This window comes from Panthera tigris, chromosome F2 (assembly GCF_018350195.1).
Source record: "Panthera tigris isolate Pti1 chromosome F2, P.tigris_Pti1_mat1.1, whole genome shotgun sequence".
Classification (NCBI taxonomy): domain Eukaryota; kingdom Metazoa; phylum Chordata; class Mammalia; order Carnivora; family Felidae; genus Panthera; species Panthera tigris.
Window position 1 is genome coordinate 45,829,426 of NC_056676.1, and position 25,749 is coordinate 45,855,174.

The following is a 25,749-nucleotide window of genomic DNA, read 5'->3' on the forward strand; positions in this document are numbered from 1 at the left end:
TGTGGGGAAATGAGGTAGTTGTGTAAGTATTACACGTATTTACAATCCCTCTTCATGCCATTAATATCCTCGAAGCATGAAACTAAGCTAGATTTAAGGCAGTGGTACTAGTGATAGATCCTGATGCTCAGAGATCTGTTTTCTAGTGTTTAAAAGCTTTTACTTGATCTTAATTTCTAAAATAACTTTTGGAGTGGCTCAGTCGGTTAAGCATCCGACTCAAGTCATGATCTCACGGTTTGTGAGTTCGAGCCCTGCGTTGGGCTCTGTGTAGATACCTCAGAGCCTGGAGCTTGCTTTGGATTCCGTGGCTCCCTCTCTGCCCCCTCTCCCGATTGTGCTCTCTCAAAAATAAATAAATGTTAGAAGAAATTTTTTTAAGGTAAATAAAATAAAGTAACTTCTACTGTTTACAAAAGCAATACGTATGTGTTACAGAAAAAAAATTTTAAAACCGAGTACAGTATGAAGGAGATCATTAAAATAACCCATAATCCTAACACCTGGGTGGAACAAAATGTGTTATTTTTTAAAGAACTGAAGCTAATTCATGACAGCCTCTATGGTACACAGCCCGGGAGTGCACCCACACGTGCAGTTGAGTATGACGTGGAGAATTGTGAAGGAGTCCCAGTGGCAGATGACTCCAGTGAAGTTCCTTTATTTATAGTGTTTTTGCACTGTTTTGTGGTAGAAAGAGCATTGGTTCAATCAGGTGTTTGCTGAAGTGCTTCCTCTGGCCCAGGCAATGATCTCTACACTGGGAATATAGTGGTGCTTAGGACAGGCGGTGTCCTTGCTTTCCTGAAGCTTAAATTCAAAAGAACTGACATGTGGGCAGATGGCCCCATGTCTCTCCATCCCCTCACCTGCAGAATGAACGTGGGATGAACGTGGGACTGTTTACCCTGCAGGCTTGTGAGAATGTCTACAGTGACTAGCACACGGTAGATGTCCTGTCAGAGCTTGCTCTTTGCCAGGTCACTGTGGACAGGAATAGACAGTAGATCCCCAAGACTGCTGGAGAAAAAGTAAAGCAGCCCTCACTCGTGCTTTCCCTGCAGCTGATCTATAAGCTGCATGGAACAGAAGAGTTAACCAGAAGAGCAGACCTGCCGTCCCCAGTGTGGACAGTCTGGTGCAGCAGATACTCACTCGTGGGTTATATAGAAAGTGGGCTCTTCCGAGGATCTGTGCACACCATACTTTACAATTTTAGTTAAGTTGGTTAAAACTAAGTATGATAGTTTTCATTCATAAATTCAGTCTTTTGATTGTATGTTCTAGTGATGTTAGAAATACTTCGTAGCCTAAAAAGTGCAAGATGAAAATTCATGATTTATAAGGAATTCTCATATACTTCCTTGATTCCCTCCAGTTTATTTTTTAAGCCCTTTGGCAGCAAGTAAATCATAATAAACTGTATGAAGTTCAGAGAGCTGATTTTCAAAATGTATTGCAAGCTTCTGTGGTTCTGTGCTAAGGTGCCTTGTTAAACACATAGGTGTAGATAAAAGTTTTCCTTTTAATCCATCAGTAAGTAACAAGAATCTTTTGAAAGCCTACTTTGTACCTGGTGCCACGGTGGGCTCTGTTAGGGCACAGGGGAGGGGCGGGCATTGGAGGGGGTGAGACACATTGCCTGCTGCCAGGGAGCTCAGGCTCAGTGGGGGAAAGAGTAAATGCCAGAATGCTTTGGAACTGTTTGAAATGAGGTATGCAAGTTTGATTGCTCTTCTACTCTGAGTTTGCCTTTCTAGTATGTTCCTAGGTCCCCAATATGGACTGGCAGATACATAAAAATATTTCTGAGAGTCCGGTACCGTAGTGTACATTCAGTTAGTATAAGTTAAAAAGTAATTTTCAGAACAAGTGACATGTAATATTTTTGTCTTTAGGGCTCTGGAACTTCATCCATTCTCCATCAAACCTCTTCTTCGACGAGCAATGGCCTATGAAACTTTAGAGCAGTATCAGAAAGCTTATGTGGATTATAAAACGGTGTTGCAAATGGACTGCACAATCCAGCTAGCGAATGACAGTATTAACAGGTAACCTAACCCGAAGCAGTGCCTGAGGTCTAATTGTTTTACAATGGAGCTACATTTTTCTCTTCCCCACCTGCAAGAACTACCAAAGTGTAGACCGTTCTATTATTTACTTTGCATGAATGATCGCCTTCTCTCACTCCCATCAAAACCAAACAGTTCTTTCTCTCTAACTTAATTTCTAACTGTCCTGCAGTACATTTTGAGTTGTCCTCTGACACCTTTGTATTTGTTTCCCGGTCCATTTATTACTGTTCAGTAATTATGGGTTTTTTTTAACTTAGGGTACAGATCTTTGCTGTTCTGAACGCACAGCATTTAATTTCAGTATTTATAAATATCTGTGGAGTTAGGAAGTGTTTTCAGTGATGTTGTAAATCAGTACTAATTATAGGACAGAATCCAAAAATGTAGTGAAAACTGCCATGTTGAATCTTCTTCTCCTACAGGGTTTGCACATGCTCATTGGCACCACAGCTGTCAGTGGAAACATATCTGTTGTTTCTCCTCAGGAGAACGGATGTCTTCATGAGCCTGCTAGATATTTGTGTTATATGCCCTTTAAATAGACACTCATCTAGGATGAGTATTAACTTACAATGGTGAAATAGCAAAGAATTTGGATCTAATTTATATTATGACCTATTTACCCCCTGAGTGAGCATGGGAAGGTAAGAATTTCCAGACTTCAAATGGCTTTCAGGTGAAATTTGAAAATTACTAGTTGGGCAATATTTCTAATTATGTATAATATTTTCTGATTCCATTTGTCCAAAGTATAATTATGTGCGTTACGCTGTGCCCCGTGTTGGTCTAGTGTACCATATCCCCCACCCCCCCACCACCTAAAGAGACAAAATGAGGAAAAATAATATAGTCTCTGTATTTAAGCAAACCAGAATATAGTTAGATGAAAAAACACAAGACAGGTTATCTCCAACTGTGAAAAATGGTTAGGAAGGTGGGGGTTAACAGGCCAGGCCACCTTTGTGTAGACTTCAGTTGTTGGAGAGAGAGTACCTGAGGTGGTCTTTGAAGAGCACTGATGGGACATGAGGAAACCTTGAGAAAAATTTTAGGAAATGAGAGTGGCATGTTTTGGATTAATTCATTTTATAAAATCATGCCTTACCTCCCTACATTATTTCACCACACTTTGGAGAAAACTGTTGGAAAGATCTGTATGTAGAGCCAATGGCCATCTCCTGGAACGTTCACTCTGGTCACGTGGAACCTGTCTAAAAGGGATATATACTGTTTATTGGATCTAGAGTGGGGCTAGCTGGAACCTTGGGCATTCACCCAAGATCAGGGTTGCCTTGATCTTGTAAAATCAGGCAGCATCACGTGGGAGCTCTCCAGCCATTTGCCCTGTTGGCACAGCTGCCTTGCCAAAGTGTCATCTACTGCCTCATATATGCTTGAAGGTACTTTTCTTCTTTTTTGTCTAGTTAATTCCTTCCTGTCTATCAGGAGAGGGTCTGCTTCCTCTAGGAAGTGACTTTCACAGATACACCCACCTCCTGCCTCACCAAACATGTATTTCAGGCTCTCTTCCCAGTGACCCAGAACACTGTGCCTTTTATTACACAGCTTCCATATTATTTGTAAATTCTCTGTCCCTCTCTTTTTGTAAAATTATTTTTCTCTCATTCTCCTGGGAGTTCTGTGAGGTCAGGAATTGTGTTTTATCCATCTCTGTAGTTGAAGTACCTCATACAGTAAATATCCTCAGTAAAATGTGTTGAATGAAGTCATTCCCTAACAGCGTAATTCACTCCTGTGCTCTGCTTTGAATTTGCCCGTCCTCCTCTGTCTGGTCATATCCAAGGTAGTTGGGGAAAGTAGAATCCTCTCACGGTTAGAGGTTCTTGTGAAACAAAGTTGGGAAGGCCCCTGAAGTAGCTGACAGAGAGGAAAGGCCTGTTGAAAGGTATTTTAGGAAATAACAGTTCACAGTGATAGGCTGGAAGTTCTGAAGGGAGAAATCTATATCTGACAGGCTGTAATTACATTTCTGAACCTGCTGCACTATATAGTTTTTAAAAGTGAAGTACAATTCACAGAAGGGAACACTATTTTAAAATATACGATTGAGTGGCCTTTTAGCACATTCACATGTTGTATAACCACCACCTCGCTCTAATTCCAAAACATTTATCGTCCCAAAAGGAAATTCTGTTCCCATTAAGCAATCACTCATTTTCCCTTATCCCAGCCCCTGGAAACCAGTAATCTGCTTTCTGTCTATGGACTTCCCTATTCTGGGTAGTCCCTATAAGTGGAGTCCTAGAGGAGGTACCTTTTGTGTTTGGCTTCTTTCACCTACACAGTGTTCTCAGGGTTCATTCTTGTTGTGGTATATGTGAGTGCTTCATTTCTTCTTATAGCTGAATAATCCATCATAGGAATATATATCATTTTGTTCATTCATTCATCAGATGGTGGACATTTGGGTTGTTTGCATCTTTGAGCTGTTGTGAACGGCCTGCTTTGAACATTTTGTGCACAGGGTTTTGCTTATATACCTGTTTTTGGTTCCTCTTGGTGTATACTCAGGAGTGGCATTGCTGGGTCATATGGGAATTCTATGTTTAAACTTTTTGAGGATTGTGTTATACTTTTTATATGTCCTCATGAAGGTCCTTTTATATAGATTGACTTGTAAGTTTTTTTTAATTGGTTCTTACTGATGTTTTATAAGAAGGTGAGGAGGCTTTTTTTTTGCTGTATTTCTTCTATAAAATATCAATTTTTAAAATTTCACTGTTCCTTTTCATGAATCCCATATTTATGCTTTTCCATGTGAGCAACAACAGCTTCCCCCCCCCCCCCCCCCCCCCCCCAGTTTAAACATCTGTGCTTATTTTGTTTCTGTCTTCCATTAACCATATTCCTCTCTTCCTCTCCAGGAATCTTATATGTTAAATTTCCCTGCATATACTTATTTACTCCCTGGCAACACATCATCTCTTTTCAGCTGCTTCTTCCTTCCTCTCTGCTGGTAATACAAGTTTTGCTTGAAAATTCTTTTTTCTAAAGCTTTTTTTTTTTTTTTCTGCATTTGTGGGTGGTTTTACATTATTTTTCAAAAAAAATTTTTTTTTCTCTAAAATATGTGAGAGTTGGTTAGCATAACCAATTTCAGCATAACTGAAATTTCAGTTTAAAAAACTGGGGAAAAAGTATGTGCATTGTATTTGTGTCTAGATAAATAAAAACTATTCGCACAAAAAGTACTATTGAGTTAACTAACTTGAATGCATTCTCCTAATTACCAGTAAACCTTCTCAGTCTTGGGGCACACCTTTTTTTTTTTTTTAATTTTTTTAAAATGTTTGTTTATCTTTGAAAGAGAGAGGGAGAGAGACAGTGTGAGCTGGGGAGGGTCAGAGAGAGAGAGAGACACACACACACACACACACACACACACACACACACACACAGAATCTAAAGCAGGCTCCAGGCTCTTAGGTGTCAGCACAGAGCCCGATGCGGGGCTTGAACTCATAAACTGTGAGATCATGACCTGAACTAAAGTCGGACGCCCAGCCGACTGAGCCACCCAGGTGTCCCGGGGCACACCTTTTTGAAACCAGTTTCATTTCAAATACATGATTCAATTTTGTTTTAAATCTAAATATATTTTGTGTGTTTAAAATGATGACACAGTGATAATCGGAGATGTTAATCTGAACCTTTTGATGGTCATGAGTAAATGTCAGTAATACAAGGGCCCTTGTAGTAGACTCCAGTATCTTGTCCCTTCATCATTATGTGTTTGAAAACGTAGTTAATGGATAATTTTAGAGGCAAAAAAAATAAAGGTAAGAGTATCTTAGCAATATGGAAATGTTTTAAGAAAAAACAGCATTCCACATTACAGCTTGTCCTCATCACTTTCGGCAGCTAGTCTTGAACACCTGTCTTTGGTGTAAGGTTTGGGCATAGAAATTCTGAAGTGCTTTTGGTTATTCTCCAGAGTAATACATTATCAATTTAGTAATTACATTAAATGTTATGCAAGACGTTTCTTTTAGGCCTTCTAAATTTTGCTTTTATTTTTCACTTTTTCAAAAAAATACAGTTTTATTGCATATACATTAAATATATTTTTTGAACCAGTTAGGAAGGGCTTCGCTTTTTTCTTCTACAAAAAGGATCTAAAGTTAACATAGTTTTTGGCAACTTTTAAAAGTCCTTCTAAAGACCATTTAAAGGTCTGTGGACAGCAGACAGCTTAAGACTGTTTTCTACAGGGAAGTACACAAATGCAATGTTTGTAAATCTTACTCTTGATTTGAGCTTCATGGATATAAAAAACAAATGGCATGATTAATCGAGAAAATTCATTTTCTTTTTAGGATAACAAGAATTTTAATGAATCTGGATGGACCAAGCTGGCGGGAGAAGCTGTCACCCATTCCTGCTGTGCCCGCTTCCACGCATTTACGAGCTTGGCAGCCTGCCACAGAGACACCCCCAGACCAAGTGGGAGACTCCTGTAGCCATTCCCAGCCTGGCATCACAGGTAGGGGAGGCCTACAATCCTTTCTTGGGCGGGTTGTCTTGAGCTGTGTGTATATCTTCTTGGTAAAGCAGAAGGAGAAGGACATGAACTCAGGCATCAGACCCAGGTTTAAGTTAAGACCCTGTTCTCCCTCTAACTAGTCTTAAGTTGTTTCATGCATCCAGTGTCCCAGTGTGTATGAAAGGAGGAAATGTAACTATCTCATGGAGTTCTTAGGAATAAATGGAGATGTGCATACAAAATAATAAAGGTTAAGTTAGCATAATTATTAATAAGAAAAAGAAATAGCATTAGTTTACTACTATGCCTATATGTGGCAGGGCTAAAATAATAAGATTGGTGTGTTTGAAATAATAAAGTAAAATCCTACAATGTAAATATCTAGCAGGTATTTTCTTCTGCCTTATATCATAGTTGTTAACATATCTGCATTCCCTTAGTACCTACCTCATCACGTTGTACAGTGTTTAATAAGTGTTGACTTCACTCTTGCTTTCTGCGTAAAGCCATTGAGGCCCCATTTCTCCTGCCTGCTTAGGAACTCTGTGTATATCTCCTTGAGCCTCATCTTGCAGACACCCTGAGATTCCTGAGTCATGATGTTCCAGTGGCTTCTCTTAGACCCTCACCCTCTTCATTGACTAGAAAGAAGATGCAGGGTACATCTGAGGCTTTAAGATTATTTATTTATTGAAATGCTTATTTATTTTGAGAGAGAGGGAGAAAGAGCGTGCGCACGTGTGCCAGCAGGGGAGGGGCAGAGAGAGAGGGAGAAAGAGAATCCCGAGCAGACTTGGGGTGAGATTGTGACCTGAGCCAAAATCAAGAGTCAGAAGCCTAACTGGCTGAGCCACCCAGGTGCCCCAGGGCTTTATGATTATTTAGCAGTCCTTGGAAGATCGTGGGGCTCTCTGGTTTTCTAGAGTTTGCCATTAGAGCCTCACACAAAGCATTTGGTCAGTAAAGGGTAGCTGTTTGTTAACAGAGTGAATATACTAACTGTACCGTAGATATGGGATAGCTAATTATAAGCACAAGTATAATCAGCTCTTTCTGTTCATTTTTATGTGATTATTAGAATAGATACCGAAGGTTTAAAAACACTGGGGGAGGAAAAGCTTAAGGAAAGTTTTTCAGCAAGTTATATAAGCCCTAAAACAGAGTAATACTCTGTTTATGTTTTAGGGCTTATATATGCTAGATTTATGGGGAGTGTCATTGGCCCCATTGTATGACATCTTTTGAAACATGACTCATTAGAAATACTCTGTGATTGGGATGCCTGGGTGGCTCAGTCGGCTGAGCGTCTGACTCTCGGTTTTGGCTCAGGTCGTGATCTCAGGTTTCAGCAGTTCAGGCCCCGTGTTGGGCTCTGTGCTGACGGTGCAGAGCCTGCTTGGGATTCTCTCTCTACTTCCTTTTTCTCTGCCCCTTCCCTGCTCATTCTGTCTCTCTCTAAATAAATAAATAAACTTAAAAAAAATTTTTTTTTAATATTCTGTGATTACTACTTCATGCCATTGTGCAGGGGACAAATAAGATTATTGTTAACATTCCAAGTTTATATTATAAGTTTAGTGTGTTAAGATTTTTAGATTATAAAATTTAAAGATATTTTAAATTTTAATTTATGGATTTTTATATCAGGTGACTCCATTGGGTAATTTACACAGATTTAAAACTTTAGATATTCATACTTTATGTGTGTTAAAAAACTTTGATTGCAAGTAACAGAAAATCTATTGACAGGTTGTAAGGAATGGTTTTGGCTCATGGAACTGAAAGGGCTCAGGCAGGCCCTAAAATCAGGCACAGCTCATCAGGGCTCAAGTTCTGATGGAAAATAATAGAACTGCAGCAGTTTTAGGCTTCATGTGTGCACTTAAGAATGTCTAAAGGCTCCGAGAGACGCCATTGCTTTGGGTGGCATTAATTTAACAATGAGAAAATATGTTACACCTAAAACCCTAGCTTTTTTATCCTGTTCCTTTCTTGGCCCAGAATCTAATGGTAGTTACTCTAATGGGTCATGTGTCCATTCCTGAGCCAGTCCCTATGATGAAGGAATGCCATGCCTGGATTGGCTTAGGCCTGAGTTCTTGATCAGTGGAGTCAGCTTCCCCTGAACACCTGGGGTTAATAGGAGAGGGGTGATAGCTGAATGAATATCAAGGCACTCTTAGGAAGGGGAAATGGATCCTAAACAGAGAGTCAGCCATGATCACTGCATGATAACAGGTAATGGTAATAGTTGGGACTCTCTCTTTGAAGATAACAGAAAACCCAACCCTTTATGGCTTAAGCAATAAAGGTTGTTTACTGGCTCATACCATGGAAAAGTCCGCAAGTAATGTAGCTGCAGGGATGGTTGGATTCAGGATTCGGGGATTCTTATTTAGCTCTCTATCTTGACCTCTCTGTTGCTCTTTTTAGCCCATTTTTAGACACCCAGACTCTCCCCTTGTATCATCGGATGGCAGAATAGCTCCTCCTTTCCTCCTCATTTTCCACTGGAAAGAGCCAAGAATTTTCAGAAGCTGCCACAGAAATCTTAAGTGTTGTATCTTATTGGCTCTCATAGGCCCATCCCTGACCAAGTAGATTATTGTGGCTAAAGAAATATGATGTGCTGGGGCGCCTGGGTGGCGCAGTCGGTTAAGCGTCCGACTTCAGCCAGGTCGCGATCTCGCGGTCCGTGAGTTCGAGCCCCGCGTCAGGCTCTGGGCTGATGGCTCGGAGCCTGGAGCCTGTTTCCGATTCTGTGTCTCCCTCTCTCTCTGCCCCTCCCCCGTTCATGCTATGTCTCTCTCTGTCCCAAAAATAAATAAAAAACGTTGAAAAAAAAAAAAAAGAAATATGATGTGCTGATTAGTAAAAAAATAAAGATTACTCCAAATGGTAGGGCTAGGGTACGGTTTGCTTTACCTAAACTACAGGACAGAGGGTGGAGGAGGTGTGATTTTCCAAGGAAATGCGGGGCCAGATGTCTGCCTCAGGCATGAACAGGTTTGTTTGTTCATTTTTCATGAAATAGTTTTCCCACCAAACACTGTAGATGTTTGTATCTTCAGCAGAGGACATACCAATATGGATAAAATAATATAATTACTTATATTTTATTTTCTAATTTGAAAAAATATTGTAATAATTGTGTAATTTTTACTTACAGCCAATTTGTCTTTTTAATTTGTATACCAAGTTTTGTTCCACTTAGACTTCAGCTCTGCATGGTATGTGTGGTCAGGTTAATTTGCAATAGAATATCTACTTACAGATGTACTGAAGATTTTATAGAGGTGCTTATATGAATCCTTCCTCTTTTTTTTTTTTTTCCCCTTGGGGGGTGTCCCATAGATGAAAAAATGTTTAAAACCCTTAAAGAAGAAGGAAATCAATGTGTAAAGGACAAAAACTATAAAGATGCCCTTAGTAAATACATTGAATGCTTAAAGATTAACAACAAGGAATGTGCCATTTATACAAACAGGCAAGTTCTTTGTAACTTTATGTATTTCTTACGTTCATTTTTTTTTGTTAAAACATACAAATTAATTGCCGAATTTTTCCCCCATCATTTTGACAATTTATATAGCATATTGTCCTGGGTGAGTATTCTTTAAAGAGATGGAGCCATAGAAGTTCCAGAGAGATGGAAAGCATGAGGCGGGCTGGGCGTCTGGTTGGTCTGCTACACAGGTTCCGCAGGCCGTCCTCGCCGCCCTGACATTGCTGCACTGTCCCGTCTTGGCCGTTTGGACCCACTGTGGCTTAGTCAGGTCTGCGCATCATCCTCCGTGTAGGAGCAGGAGTCACCTCCCTTTCAAACTAGTTCTTAAGTGTCCTTTTTCTCTTGAAGTCCTAAGAGAGGGGACCAGCATCCTTCAGTGCATAGCAAGAATAGGCAGATTGTTCTGGAAAGCTGTTTAGAGGCCATCTATACCACATAATGGTAAAAGATTGCTCTAGAAATCTGGTGATTGGAGTAAGTAGAGTCTGGGGTGATGAGGAAGAAGGCTTAGTTCCTAAAGAGCAGGGACTCCCAGCACAAGATTTCCTAGCTATTTTAGATGAATCCTTTTTAATTTAACTTCTCACTGCTTTGTTTTTGTACATGTTTTCCTCTATTGGCAACTATTTTGCCAAAAATTTTGTCATTAACTCCAACAGGTAGTTTTCTACTCTTCTTCTGTTCAGTCTCTGCGGTTCTGGGCATTAATGGCCACTCAGTTTTCCCTGGAAACCGCCTCTCCTCTTGGCATCAGTGCAGACACTCACTTGCCTGGCTCTTTTCTTCCTCTATGGGCCTTTCTTTCCCAGCCGTTCTCTGGGTTCTGTAGGTGTAGGTCCCTTTTTCACTCTGCATGCTCTCTGAGCCATTGCATCCTCCCTTCAGTTCCGTTACCTTTCAGTTGTGTCCCCCCCAAATCTCTGTGTGGGCTCCAGACCTAACCACTCCGCTCCTCTCTGCCTTCCTGACCGATGTCTCCCTCTCCTAGTGTGTCTGCAAGCTCGGATGTCCTACTTCTAAATTCCTCTTGGGGGAGCCTTTCTCTCTGCCCTCCCCTTCACCCATGTCCCATCACCACTGTCTCCTCCGAGATGTCTGCTACCCCCTCCACAGCACAGACTTGTTCCCTCTCGTCTCATTCTCTGAATTGCAGCACGACTAATCTTCCTAAAACATGGTGAACATGTTAGCCCCTATTTGAGAACCCATTGGTGGACTTGCTGGAAGCTCAGGATAAAGCTCAGGCTCCTTGCTCTTCCCCATCTGGCCTGACCGCCCTTCTACCTCATCCCTGCACCCAGCCAGCCATATGGCACTTAGTTCATCAAGAGTACCTTGCTCTCTGTCTTTCACTGTGAGACTCTGCTGTTGCTGGGCCCTTGGCCACCCTCTCCCCTCCTGCATCTTAACTCTCAGCCCAGTGCCTTCACACTGGATAATTCTCACCTCCTACTCTGGGTTTCAACTTAAATGTAACTTCTTCTGGGAAGTCTTCCCTGATTACTCTTGCTTTTGCCTCAGCCCCACCAGATCTGGTAAGATTCTCAGCTGTGTGTTCCCAGAGCATCCTGTTCAGATTTTATTATGTTTGCTTATTTTAATTGTCTCTTCCACTTAGACTATAGCCTTCTTGAGGGGCCTGAGCTGTACTTGTTTGCAGTTGTATCCCCAGTGCCATAATTATGTATATTGCAAGAAAATGCCATAATTAGAGTAAAATGTTAGGTTTCAATGAGACAGCTAACAGACTTATTGAGCTATGTTCTGATTGTTATTAACTATCTAAATTTATAGTGTTGTCTTTGCATTTCATAATACATAATTGCTTTCATAATTACATTCTACCAGAGCTCTGTGTTACTTGAAGCTGTGCCAATTTGAAGAGGCAAAGCAGGATTGTGATCGGGCACTTGAGATAGATAACAGGAATGTAAAAGCGTGCTACAGACGAGCTCTGGCTCATAAAGGACTCAAGGTGAGGAAATCTTCATTTTAATAAGTAAATTTCAGCTCTGAAAACAATATGTGGTTTTTATGAACATGAATCTTGGGAGTGAGATTATCCTGGGATTTAATCCTGGTTCTATGCTAACCAATCCTGAAAGCTTAGAATAGGCCTCAGATTTCCCCTACCTTTAACGTGGAGCTAGATATTTTCTAAGATTCCTTCCAGCTCAAAAATTATTATTTTATTTCCGGATTTTCCGAGGACTTTTGTTAGTTAATGATAGATCCATTTTATGGAACAGGAAGGTTTGTTACTGAATCACTGAAGGCAACCACTGGATTCCTCCACCAAAGGATTGAGGTGTCTGTGGGGTGGGAGGAAGGCATCAGAACGGAAGCTTGGTTCACCAAGTGAAAGTTGGTAGAGACATCAGAGATTGGTGATTTGGGCCTTAAACTGGCTCCTTTAGAGTGGCATTCTTCTCTAAGAAAACCACACCATTATTTGCAAAGAAAGTATTGTATAATTACACTTTTCTTGAGGCTGATTCTTCTGCATGGAAAAGTTGAATGAATGTATATATTTGTAGAAAGTAATGTCACAAAGAAAAGTCAGAACATACTGGGCTATGGCATTTCTTGAGATTGTTATTTCTTAAAAATCAACTTGATTAGGGTATAATACAATGAAATTCACACATTGTAAGCTTTCACATCTTTTAATTTTTTTCTCTTTAGAGGTTTTTTTAAATTGAGATACAACTGACAACTAACAGTGTATTAGTTTCAGGTATACAGCCTAATGATTTGATTTGCACAGTGATCACCAGTAAGTCTAGTTAGCAGCCCATCAGCACACATAGTTGAAATTTTTTTTCTTGTGATGAGAACTTTTAAGATCTATGCTTGTAGCAACTTTCAAATATGCAATACAATATTATTAATTGTATCACCATGCTGTGCATTATATCCAATGAGTTCTTTCTTAACTGGAAGTTTGTGCCTTTTGACCCATTTCACCTACTCCCCAGCCCTTGTCTTGCCTCTGACAACCACCAGTTTGTTCTTTGTGTCTGTAAATTCAGTTCTGTTTTTGGTCTTGTTTTCTAAATTTCACGTACAAGTGCAGTCATAAGGTAATTGCCTTTCTCTGTCTTACCTCACTTTTAGCATATGCCCTCAGGAGCCATCCATGTTGTTGCAAATGGTAGGATTTCCTTCTTTTGTATGACTGTAAATAGACCACATTTTTTCTATCTGTTCATTCATTGATGGACACTTAGGTTGTTTCCATGTCCTGGCTGTTGTAAATATTGCTGCCGTTAATACAGGAGTGCAGAGGTCTTGCAGATTTCATGTTTTCATTTCCTTCAGATAAATACCTAGAGGTGGAATTGCTGGATCATATGGTAGTCTTATTTTAGTTTTTTGAGGAGCCTCCATACTGTTTCCTATAATGGCTATATCAGTTTCCATTCCCACTCACAGCGCACGAGGGTTCCCTTTTCTCCACATCCTCACCAGCACTTGTTATCTCTTATCTTTTGGATGATTGCCGTTCTGACAAGAGTGATACCTCATTGTGCGTTTGATTTCTGTCTCCCTGCTGGTTAGTGATGTGGAGCATTTTTTCATATACCTGTTGGCCATCTGTGTGTCTTCTTTGGAAAAATGTCTGTTTAGTTCCTCTGCTCATTTTTTAATCAGATTATTTTTTCGATATTGAGGTCTGTGAATTGTTTGTGTACTTTGGATAACTGCTTATCAGATACAGGGTTTGCAGATATTTTCTCCCACTTGGTAGTTTTCATTTTGTTGATGGTTTCCTTCACCGTGCAGAAGCTTGATGTAGTCCACTTGTTTATTGTTGCTTTTGTTACCTTTGCTTTTGGCATCAAATCCAAAACCCAAGACCAGCAAGCATCAAGGAGCTTACCACCTATGTTTTCTTCTAGTTTATGGTTTCAAGTCTTATGTTCAAGTTTGGTCCATCTTTTTTTGGTTGATATTTGTATGTAGTGTAAAGACAGTGGTCCAGTTTTCTCAACAGCATTTATTGAAGACTGTCCTTTCCCCAGTGAGAATTCTTGGCCCCTTTGTCATAAATTAGTTGACCATTTATGAATGGCTTTTTATTTCTGAGCTCTCTGTTCTGTCTTATTCATCTCTGTGTCTGTTTTTATGCCAATACCATACTATTTTAAATACTGTAGTTTTGTAATGTAGTTTTATTTTTTTTATTTTTAAAATTTATTTATTTTTGAGAGAGACAGAGACAGAGCATGAGCAGGGGAGGGGCAGAGAGAGAGGGAGACACAGAATCCAAACCATGCTCCAGGCTCTGAACTGTCACCACAGAGCCCGATGTGGAGCTCAAACTCGTGAACTGCGAGATCATGACCTGAGCCGAAGTTGGACGCTTAACCAACTGAGCCACGCAGGCACCTCTGTAATGTTTAAAATCAGGAAGTGTGATGCTTCCAGCTTTTTGTTCCTTTTCAAGATTGCTTTGGCTATTCGGGTGTTATGTGGTTCATATAGTAAGTTTTAGGATTGTTTATTCTATTTCTGTGGAAAATGCCATTGGAATTTTGAATAGGGATTGCATTGAATCTATAGATTGCTTTGGGTAGGGTAAACATTTTAAAGGTATTATTTTTTCCCATCCATGAGCATAGAAAGTCTTGCCATTTATTTCTGTCTTCTTCAGTTTGTTTCATCAGTGTGTTATAGCTTTCAGTGTGCAAAGCTTTCACCTTCTTGGTTAAATTTATTCCTAGGTATTTTATTCTTTTTGATGCAATTATAAGTAGAATTGTTTTCTTAATTTGGTCATTGACTTTTGAATAATGTAAATTCTCGTGTAGCCATCACTCCAGTCAAGGTAAATATTATTTGCATCTCTCTAGGAAATTCCCTATGCCCATTTTTCTTTATTTCCCTTATTCTGCCCCCACTCCCAGGCAGCCATCCATCTGGTTTCTATCACTGTAGATTAGTTTTGCTTCTTTTTGACAGTAACATAAACATAGTCCTATAGAATTTACTGTTTGACTTTTTTTTTTTTTTTTTTTTGCTCAGCATAGCATCTGAGAGTTAATCTGTACTATGTGAATATTAGGAATTGTTTTTTAAATTTTTAAAATGTTTATTTATTTTTGAGAGAGAGAGAGAGACAGAGCGTGAGTGGGGGAGGAGCAGAGAGAGAGGGAGACACAGAATCTGACGCAGGGTCTAGACTCCGAGCCACCAGCGCAGAGCCGATGTGGGGATCGAACTCATGAACCTCGAGATAATGACCTGAGCCAAAGTCCGATACTCAAACAACTGAGCCACCCAGGCGCCCCAGGAATTGTTCCTTTTTTATTGCTAATTTTTATTACTGATTATACCACAACTTTTTTTTTTAACATATTCACCAGTTAATTACATTCAGCTGTTTCTAGTTTGGGGCTATTAATATAGCTGCTATGATTTTTCCCCGCCCACATGTTATGAACTTGTTCATGAATTGGTACAGCAAGAGACCAGCTGTGAGTAGGAGTGGGGATGGAGAGAGATGGTCAGATCATGAAAGGCCCGAGGGTCATGCTGTGGTGACTAGGCTTGATCCTGAAGGTGGTGGGAACCCCTAAAGGCTACGTGGTCAAGGAGGGCACAATGGGTCAGGTTTGCCAGCAGTGTGGAAGGTGGATCACTGGGGACCCAGCACGGAGTAGGGAGATTGGTTAGAAGCTACCAGGTCAGCTGCCTGAAGGAAGGTAATGGCAGAGGGAAGAGAGAAGGCATATTAGTTTGCCGGGGCTGCCATAACAAAGTACCCACATCACGGGTTAAACAACAGAACTTTATTTTGTTAGAGTTCTTAATCTTGAGATTAAGGCGTCAGCAGGGATGGCTCCTTCTGAGGGCTGTGAAGGAAGGATGTGTTCTAGCCCCTCTCCTGGGCTTGCGGTTGGCTGTCTTTTCCCTGTATCTTCACGTTGTCTTCTGTCTGTATATGTCTGTCTTCCAGTTTCCTCTTTTTTTAAGGACACCAGTCATATTGGATAGGACCCACCCTAATGATCTCACGTTAACTTGATTACTTCTTTAAAGAACCTATCCCCAGGGGTGCCTGGGTGGCTCAGTCGGTTGAGCGTACAACTCTCAATTTCGATTTCGGCTCAGGTCATGGTTCCCGGGGTCATGGGATTGAGCCCTACGTCAGGCTCTGCACTGACAGCGTGGGGGCCTGCTTAGGATTCTCTCTCTCCCCCCTCTGCCCCTCCCCCGCTTACACTCGCTTGCTCGCTCTCTAAAAAATGAAGAAGAACCTGTCTTCAAATTACATTCTGAAGTATACATTCTAAAGTGCTATGGGTTAAGACTTCAGCATAGGAATTTTTAGGAGGGGAACACAATTAGCCCGTAACAGAGAGATTAACTGACGGTTGTTTGAAGGTAAAGTCGACAGGACCTACTGAGCAGATGGACAGAGGAAGAAACAAAGGTGGTACCTCCAGGGTTACTGGCTTGGGTAGCTGAGTGGTGCAGTGCAATAATGGAGGGTATTCAGGAGGAGGGAGAGGCTTGAGTGGGGAGGGGGATAGTTAGGTTTGACGTTACTGAGTTTGAGGTAATTCTTTTAGTTCCTGCCCATCACTGACGGGGAAATACTAAAAATATATTCTGTAAAACCTGGGTTTTGTTGGGAGAGGGCGGTCATGTTTTTCTACAGTGCAGCATAGGAGCTGTGCTCATTGTGCCTTGAGGAGTCAGGACTTTGTGCATCGCACATGCACTGAGGTTGCCACTCGGAGGCTGTGCTGTGACCTCCAGACCATTGGAGCCACGCAGCTGCCTGCCCTCCCTGTCACCCCTCCCAGTTTGTTATAAAGGATGCAGATGAACAGCTGGGTAGAGGTGCGTTGGCCCAGGTCCAGAAGGGTCCTGAGCACGGGAACTCCCGTCTCCATGGAGCTGGGGTGCGCCACCTTCCCTGCAGGTTTGTGCCACGGTGTGCACGTGACCTGACCCCCCCCCCCTCCACTCCTGCTTTTTTTGTTAGCAACACGCTCATTTATAAACCTCACGTATAGATTCCTTAGATGGTATGTGGCACCATGAATTAAGAGAGGCTTCTTCAAAACTCCCTCAGCTTTTTCTGAGCTCGATGAATTCAGGTACGTGAGGGTAGGTGTGTGTGATGATTCAGGAGTGTATGCATGTCCAGACTCTTAGAGCAGTTTTACTCCATGCTGGTTGCCTGACTCTTGGAACTTGTCTTCCTGACACAATGTGAGAGGTGTACCTAACGAAAGACTTCTTATACTCCTTTGGAATGCGTTCTAGAAATTGTACTCTGCAGAAAGATGATCCCAAATTTGAGTAATCCAACCCACTAGATTTATGAGGCCGGCAGTTTGTTTTTCTGGTTTGATTTCTTGCAGTTTTGTTTATACGTCCTGTAGTTTGAGTTATGTGCCAAGCGAATTTAGTTTCAGTATCTTCAAAAGCGACAACTGCTTACAAAACGCACCAGAAGTCATGCCTGGATCCACTTCCTCGGCGTGTCTGGGAGGGGCTGGCGCGGAGGCTCACGAGGAGCAGGTGCCCTGCCTGTAGTTAGTAGCACGCGCGCACACACACGCCAGTTTTAAAAATCACGGGGCTTTCACTTAGAATTCCTTTTTCCCCAAGTTTTTGTTTAAATTTCAGTTCACATACAACACAATACAAGTTTCAGGTGTAGAATTTAGTGATCCAGCGCTTAGTGTAACACCTGGCGCTCATCACAGTAAGTGCCTAGATCCTTGATCCCCAACACCTAGTTCACCTGTACCCCCATCCACCTCCCCACTGGTGACCATCAGTTCTCCAGAGTTAAGAGTCTTCCTAGGTTTGCCTCCTCCCCCACCCCCGTGTTCATTTGTTCCAATTCCACATGTGAATGAAATCATATGGTATTTGTCTTACAATTTATTTCTTTAATCGAGTGCCGCTTACGTACGTGCTAGACTGTGGGAGCGGAGTGGTAAATAAGACATCGTGCTTGCATTAAGGAATTTGCAGCCAATTAATTGGGTATGCTAGAAGGCCAAAAATATCAAAAAGTAACATAACTCTTATTACAGTTTAAGTGCATCTATTAATATATATATTATCACAAACACATGTGATTATACTTTTTTTTTTTAAGGCCTGATGGTATAATTAGCAACTTTGAACGTCTTCCTTTTTGCCAGAGCCATACTTTTCTCTTCGTGTATGCTCTGCTCTTCCCTCCCGCATGGCTGTTTGTGTTCAGGTCCCCCGTGGCTGTTTGTCTTCAGGTCCTATGTTCTCTGACAACTGTGTCAAAAGACGACTCCTTTGGGGCGCCTGGGTGGCTCCGTCGGTTGAAGGTCCGACTTCGGCTCAGGTCATGATCTCACGGTCCGTGAGTTCGAGCCCCGTGTCAGGCTCTGTGCTGACAGCTCAGAGCCTGGAGCCTGTTTCAGATTCTGTGTCTCCCTCTCTCTCTGCCCCTCCCCTGTTCATGCTCTGTCTCTCTCTGTCTCAAAAATAAATAAATGTTAAAAAAAAAAAATTAAAAAAAAAAAGACTCCTTCCTCCTCGTTAGTATCATCGGGAACCTTGGTTTTCTTACTTGCATTAGTGATAGTCCATACTTACTCATTTGTTTACTTTTTTATATTGTTTCCCTTCATAAGACAGAAACTTCCATAAGGGCCAGGGCCAGGCTGCGTGACCATTTTTGGGATCTGGCCCGCGGTCCCTTGTCTTCCAGTGTCTCCACTTTTCTGGCTCTTTTTCTCTTTACATTTGCTCGCCTCTGTTTTAACTCTTATCGAAGTGTATTTCCTATTTTCTTAGGTCTTCTTCAACCAGACAGATTGCTCTTTATGCATAGATTTTTCTTGAATGGGTTGAAAAACCATACATATTGCCTCCGTGACTGGTGGACTTTCATTTCCAAGGCTGTAGCTCACAAATCTGTTTTCAGGCATCTCGCTAGGATTCCACAACTGTATTCCCGTTCACTTTCTGGTCATTGCTGCCTCGATCATCCCAAGAATTATATGTCTGTGCCTCAGTTCCCTTACCTTTTCAATGGGGACAGAAGTTAGTATGTACAGGGCTGCTGTGAGAGTAAACTAATACTTCCAAAATGTTGAGAATGGTCAGAGTTAGCAGGAACTACCTCAGCTTGCCCTGCTGCCCCACTTGCTTGCCTTTCGGTATGGTTCCTAGCATGAGCACTTAGGATGGAAATGCGGTGTCATTTGGGTTTTCTGTAGCTGGTTCCAGCTGTACTGTTTTGATACAGTGGTATGTGGTTTGTTCCTAATAGTTTATAATGTACTATCATTTGTAAACAATTTACCTTTTTTAATGAATTTGAGCAGATTTAAGTTTATCTGTTTAAACAAATCACTTTTGCTGCAGTGTCCTGCTGGACAGAGGGAGAAGGGATGTGGCATCACAGCTAGTCCCCCAGGAATGTCACGTAACCACAAGCTTAGCTTTCCCGTGCCCCAGCCTCCAGAGCAGGCTGTTATTGGTAGGTCATGAATACTTAGGGACGTTCTACATCATTGCAATTCTTTGCCTCGTCACAGAATTAACTTTGGCTTAATCAGAACATTGGTGTAGTCTGTAGTTCTAGAATATGGCCTGTCACATCAGACTGATTTTGTGGCCTCTGTCTCAGCTACCACATTCTGCTATGCGTTTAGATGCCTTTTCTTTGCCCTCAACCTCTCCCAGCGTATTGTCTGACTCGATGGAAGAATAAATGTCGACACTAGCCTATTTGAACAGTATACAGCTTTGGAGGGTTTTATGGTACAGGATACGATGTGACAACTGACATTTGTATCACCCTTTATAAAAGTTTAAACCGCTCATATCACTACTTCATTTATGCTTGGTACAGCTTTGTGAAAACTCGAGTAGGAAAGCTTTCGGATCTTGTTCCTTTTTTTTTTTTTTTTTTTTTTTTTTTTGTTTGTTTGTTTGTTCACTTTGGTGGGGGCGGGAAAGACAGAGGCAGAGAGACTGAATCCCAAACAGGCTCCACACTGTCAGCACAGAGCCTGACTTGGGCTCAGACTCATGAACCGTGAGATGGTGACCTGAGCCGAAATCGAGATTCGGACGCTTAACCGACAGCCACCCAGGCGCCCCCGTTCCAGTTTCTTGTTTAGTTAGGTACTACTAACATGAGGCTGTTCGTTCATTTCGCAGACAGCAAACGCCTCCTGTACATCCGGGACTGATGGTTGTGATACACAAGTGAACTGGAGTCTAAGAACTCCAGATTCTGTGCTCGCTTTTATGGGTTTTAATACTTCAGTCCGAGACTACTTTGTGGGCCTGACTTTGTAATCAGGACACTACAGAGAGCCCACCGCACACATTCTGTGCCACTCCGCCCCTCAGTCTCACTTCTGTTTGGGTTAATCTGTGCCTCTTCTTTTGTCATAAAAATTATTTTCTCTGCCTTTCTACTTTCAGGATTATCAGAAAAGTTTAAACGATCTCAATAAAGTTCTTCTGCTGGATTCAAGTATTATTGAGGCAAAGATGGAACTGGAAGAGGTAACCAGACTCCTTAAGGATAATGCATCATTCAACAAAGAAAAAGAGAGAAGGAAAATTGAAATTCAAGAGGTATTTGTATTTGATTAACTTTGAAAGTACTCTTTGGGGGATTTCGTAGATGCTAAAATCCTATTTCTCTGAGTTCTACAAAAAAAATTTTTTGTTTTCTTTTTACTTGGATGTCCAATAAAGACATTTTAACCAGTTATAAAGACAAAATTTTCCTTTGCTATAATTAGCCACTGTAGATCCCAGCTTGTGTCCATCGAGGGTACTGGGAGTCTGCATTCCTGAGGTTTCTCCTTTCTCTCCCCCAGCCACCCCCATCTGGCCTATAGTTTGCATTGTTTCTGCTCCAGATTGCTCTGGAAGCCTATTTGCTTCAGGGTACACCTGGAGAATCCTGACAGGACTCATTCAGTGTCCGTGGCCCTGCCAGCCATACCCCATAGGGATTTTTTTATTGATTGAGACCTTTTTAGCACTCTGAAACAAGACTGGCCTAATCGGAGATTTTGGAGTATCCCAGAATCAAACTCCGTGTCTTGCGCTCTAGCTTTTTCGTTTGGCGTCAGTGAAGAATGTCAGCTCATGAATTCCTGTGTCCTTATGGATGCTAATATCATATCCCATTTATCATACATTTCCGCTAAGAGTAAGAGGCGAATATGTGAGAGAAACTAGAAGTATTTTCCAAGGAGGGAAGAAAAAATATTTTAAGTTCATGTCTCTGTTAAATGTGAGGAAATATTTGTCACGAAAAAGAGGTAAAGTTGTTATAGGTCTTCTTTCATAGAAAACTAAACCTCATGATATTTTCAGTGTCAAAAATTTTTTAAACTTAAAAACATACTTTCATGAATGGATACTTAACACTTCCTAAAAAGAGTAGGTTTTCCTATTCATTATAAAGTATACACTTTTTTCACTTAGAATTTGACTAAAATAGAGTCTACCAGTGTTTTTCAGTTCTTTCCCATTTTAATAAATAGAGCTTAGAATTTGTGCAGTGGTTGTTGTGTCACAGTATAATTTTTTTTTTCCTCATGAAGGTGAACGAAGGCCATGAAGAAGAGCCTGAAAGGACCTCTGAGGAGGTGTCCAGTGACCGTTTTGCCACCAGGAAGGAGGACACAACCAATGGGCCACCAGCATACCGTGAAACACTCCCGATCGCCAGGCCTACCAATGCCTATGAATTTGGTCAGGTCATAAATGCCATCAGCACGAGGAACGATAAAGAGGCCTGTGCACACCTTTTAGCCGTCACTGAACCGAAAGATTTGCCAGTGTTGTTGAGTAACAAACTTGAAGGGGATACATTCCTCCTCCTCATTCAGTCTCTGAAAAATAATCTTATTGGGAAAGATCCTTCTTTGGTGTATCAGCATCTTTTATATCTAAGTAAAGCAGAAAGGTTCAAGGTAAGTGGCAAAACATAGATACTGATTTTTGTTTTAGGGTGTCTGTAACTTTAAAATGTTCATTTTTAAATGAAGCTAATACAGTTTTTCTCCTTCTTCCAGATGATGTTGACACTAATTAGCAAGGGCCAAAAGGAGCAAATTGAACAGCTCTTTGATGACCTCTCAGACACACCAAACAAACATTATACTTTAGAAGATGTACAGGCCCTAAGAAGGAAGTATGAGCTTTAAATGAAGGCTACTGTTAGATTTCTTCCATGCATGTATGAGTTCCAGTAGTGCTAATGGGATGGTATTGTAATAGCGTTGCATGGATAAAACCTGGTTTCGAAAAGATCCTTTGGTTTGGACTGTAAAATATTTTATGTATTTTTATATAGAGAACATGTATATTCTACGATATGCTTTTATTAGTTGTAAATATTTTCCTACGTACCAAAGCCAACATCTTTATATTTAATAATAAGTATATTTGGAACTTGTTCAAGTACATTTTAATTTATATTCTAAATTTTCTTTTAATAACTCGTTAAAAATTTGAGTTCCATTCCTTTGGGCCATAAATGATTCCTCTTAAGTTTGATAGAAGTGTATTTCTTTAAAAGTGAAAATCATTAACAGTGATTATTATATCACCTTTATTTCCTGCTATGATATATATATATAAATACTATTTTATACTACTTCTGGATTACAATCTGCTAAGGTGAAATGTAACACTTAAATCTTACAATATGAAATGGTTATTAAATAAATTATTAACTTAGAGCTATAAGAGAACTTTTCTCACGTGGAAACATTGCCTAATAAAGAACAAAAATTGGCAAAAATTTCTACTTACTACTTTTTACTAGATTTTAAAATGCGGTTTCCCAAACAACTGTATAAAAGCAGACTAAGCCTGCATTGTCCCCTCCACATTTTCCCCAACGTTTAGATGTTGTCTTCACCCTTTTTTCCCCGCCCCCCCCCCCCCCCCAATTTATTCCCTCAACGGAAAAGTGAAGTCTTATTAAAATCTCCTTTGTTAACTGGGTCAAAGTAAAGGTATTTCTTACAATAAAACATTCAGGTCTCTATCAATGTACTGTCATTTATTGCTATAGTTTTTATCAAGTTCTTTTTCTGGAGCATTCTTTCTTGAGAAGTGAATATCACAGGTGAGTATCACTTTCATTATTTCCATATTCTTTAGTCTTTTGGAATTAATAGAATTTTAAAAAATCATTGGGGGTAAATGGTATCTTTCAAACTGACATTTTTCTTTTTAACTCTTTGTTCATTAATGAAAAGCTGATTCTCCTTTTTTAATGTTAGTAAACTTTACAGTAGAGACATAAAAAGGAAACTCTTTTGTTGACAGTTACGTACCCAGCACCTAGCTGCACGGGGCTGTCCAGCAGTGGTCACCTCTCCTTCAGAGGAGGTGGAAAGCTGTGAGTGCCCAGCGGTGCCAGTTGTGTGGGTCATGGCTGGAGAAACCCGTTTCTGTCCAGTGACAGCCAGGATACTGAAGTGGGAACTTCATGAGTGAGGGGAGGGAAGACAAGGTGAAGGAACTGTAGATAGGAATATCAAAGAGCATTAAAAGAATGCAGTTCCTCAAGACTTCAGCAGGAAGTCTGCCCATATTGCCTCTGGGAGTATCCCACTCAAAGACTTCCCCACCAGATTGCCCCACTGGGTCCACAGGCCTCCCCAAAGCCCTGAGTTAAATTCACGCCACCTCTCACTATGTGCTGGATCCCCGCGCGTGCTCCTGAGCGGGGCAGTGAGAGCAGGCCCGGTGATCAGAGTTTTCTCAGAAAAATGGACCAAGAGTCTGGGCAAGGGAGAAATCACACGCTAGAGCTGTGGAGCTATAGCACCACCTTCTGGAAAACAAAAGGTTCCAGCAGCTAGACTTGAGTTACAAGAAAAGATGGAAAAGTTTAAGAATTCTGCCACTAGAGGGAGCAAGAAGAGTGGAGCAGGTTCACCCATTCAAAGGCTGAGGACACCTCTGACGTAGTGACACCAGTGATAGTACCTCATCTGACGGCAACCAGTGAAGACTCGGGAGGCGTCTGTTACTTCAAATGTGAAAATAGCCATGCAAACGTACAAGAAACCTGAAAAAATATTTCACCCTCCAAAAGACACCAATAATTCAACGACTACACACAAAGACAGGATGTTGCAGATCTAGCTGATAAAGAATTCAGGATAGCTGTTTTGAAGAACACGACGAGCTACAAGAAAACTCAATGATATTAGGAAGGAAATCACCAGAGAGAAATCACAAAAAAGAACCAAATTCTGGAGTTGAAGAATTCAGTGAATGAGATGAAGACTACTATAGCAAGACTCTGTACAATAGAGCAGTTGGAAGACAGAATAAATGACTTAGAGAATACAAATTCTCAAATGATGCAGAAGACCAAAGGGAGAAGGGGGCAGAAAATTTAGTTTGAAAAATAATTGAAAATTCCCCAAACCTGGGGGAAAGGACTTGAACATCCAAAGTCACAGAGTTCACATAGATCACCGTAGTATCTCAATGTGGAAACACCTCCCAGACATGATACAAGGAAACCACCAAAAATCAATCCTAAAGACGGCTGGGGGAGTGTAACTTACAAAGGAAGCCCCATTAGGCTGTCCGCGTATTTCTCAGTGGCAAAACCCTAGAATGACATTCAAAGTCTCAAAAGATAAAAACTTCCAGCCACAGTTACACTTTAGCGATGAAGGAGAAAGACTTGCCCAATAGCCAAAGCTGAAATAATTTATCACCACTAGGTCTACCCTGCAGAAATGCTGAGAGGAGTTCCTCAGGCTGAAATAAAAAGATGCTAATCAGGGACATGAAACCATCTTTACACTGGTAAAGGTGAACAATACTCAAATTTAGATAACTCTAATTCTATAAAATGGCATATTAGCCACAACTATAATATACCATATTACAGAATTAGAGTTTTCTGAATTTGAGTACTTTTCACCTTTTCCTTTAGGAAAAGAGTATTAAAAATAACTTGCTACTATAATTTGCTGACAGTACACAATATAAAAAGAAATTTGCTGTCAGAAAATATATATGAGTAAAAGATGAATAAAATAGACCCTTTATAGACAAATGAAGATAGGTTGCTATCAGCATAAAATGGACTCTTCCATGTATGAAATGTTTTATGTAAACCTCATGTTAAAAAATTTAGATTCACAAAAAATAAAGGTGAAACCATATATACTACTGTGGAAAATCAATTTACAGAGTTGAAACAGAAGGAGAGGGGAACAGAAGGGAGGCAAGAACTGGGGAAAAGGAACAATGGAAATATAGAACAGGAAGGCAACCAGGAAGATGGCAGTTGTAAATCCCTACATATCAATAATTACTCTAAATGTAAATTGAATTCACCAATCAAAAGGCACAGAATGGCTGGATTAAAAAAAAAAGACAACTATATGCTCTGTACAAGAGACTCACTTCAGCTTTAACACACATAGGTTTAAAGTGAAGGGATGGAAGAAGATACTACTTGCAAGTGAAAACCAAAAGAGCAGGGATTACTGTACTTGCCCTTAGACCAAACAAACTAAGCCAAAAGTGGTAAGAGACAAAGAAGGTCATTATATAATAAAGGGGGTCACTACAGTCAGATGATAACAATAATCGTAAACTCTATGCATTCAACATTGGAGCACCTAAATATA

General features: G+C 40.7%; 1 protein-coding gene across 3 annotated transcripts in view; it reads left to right on the forward strand.

The window, feature by feature from the left end:
* The window catches only part of SPAG1 (sperm associated antigen 1), a 66,829-nt gene extending 43,696 nt beyond the window's left edge, over positions 1-23,133 (forward strand). For all 3 annotated transcript variants that reach the window (XM_042972689.1, XM_042972688.1, XM_042972690.1), the window contains 7 exons: positions 1,899-2,051; positions 6,413-6,579; positions 9,934-10,066; positions 11,936-12,062; positions 20,537-20,692; positions 21,676-22,047; positions 22,150-23,133. In XM_042972689.1, coding sequence (XP_042828623.1) covers positions 1,899-2,051; positions 6,413-6,579; positions 9,934-10,066; positions 11,936-12,062; positions 20,537-20,692; positions 21,676-22,047; positions 22,150-22,281 — 1,240 coding nt within the window. In that variant the 3' untranslated portion in view covers positions 22,282-23,133. The remainder of the gene's footprint in view (positions 1-1,898; positions 2,052-6,412; positions 6,580-9,933; positions 10,067-11,935; positions 12,063-20,536; positions 20,693-21,675; positions 22,048-22,149) is intronic.
* Positions 23,134-25,749: the final 2,616 nt, after the last annotated feature.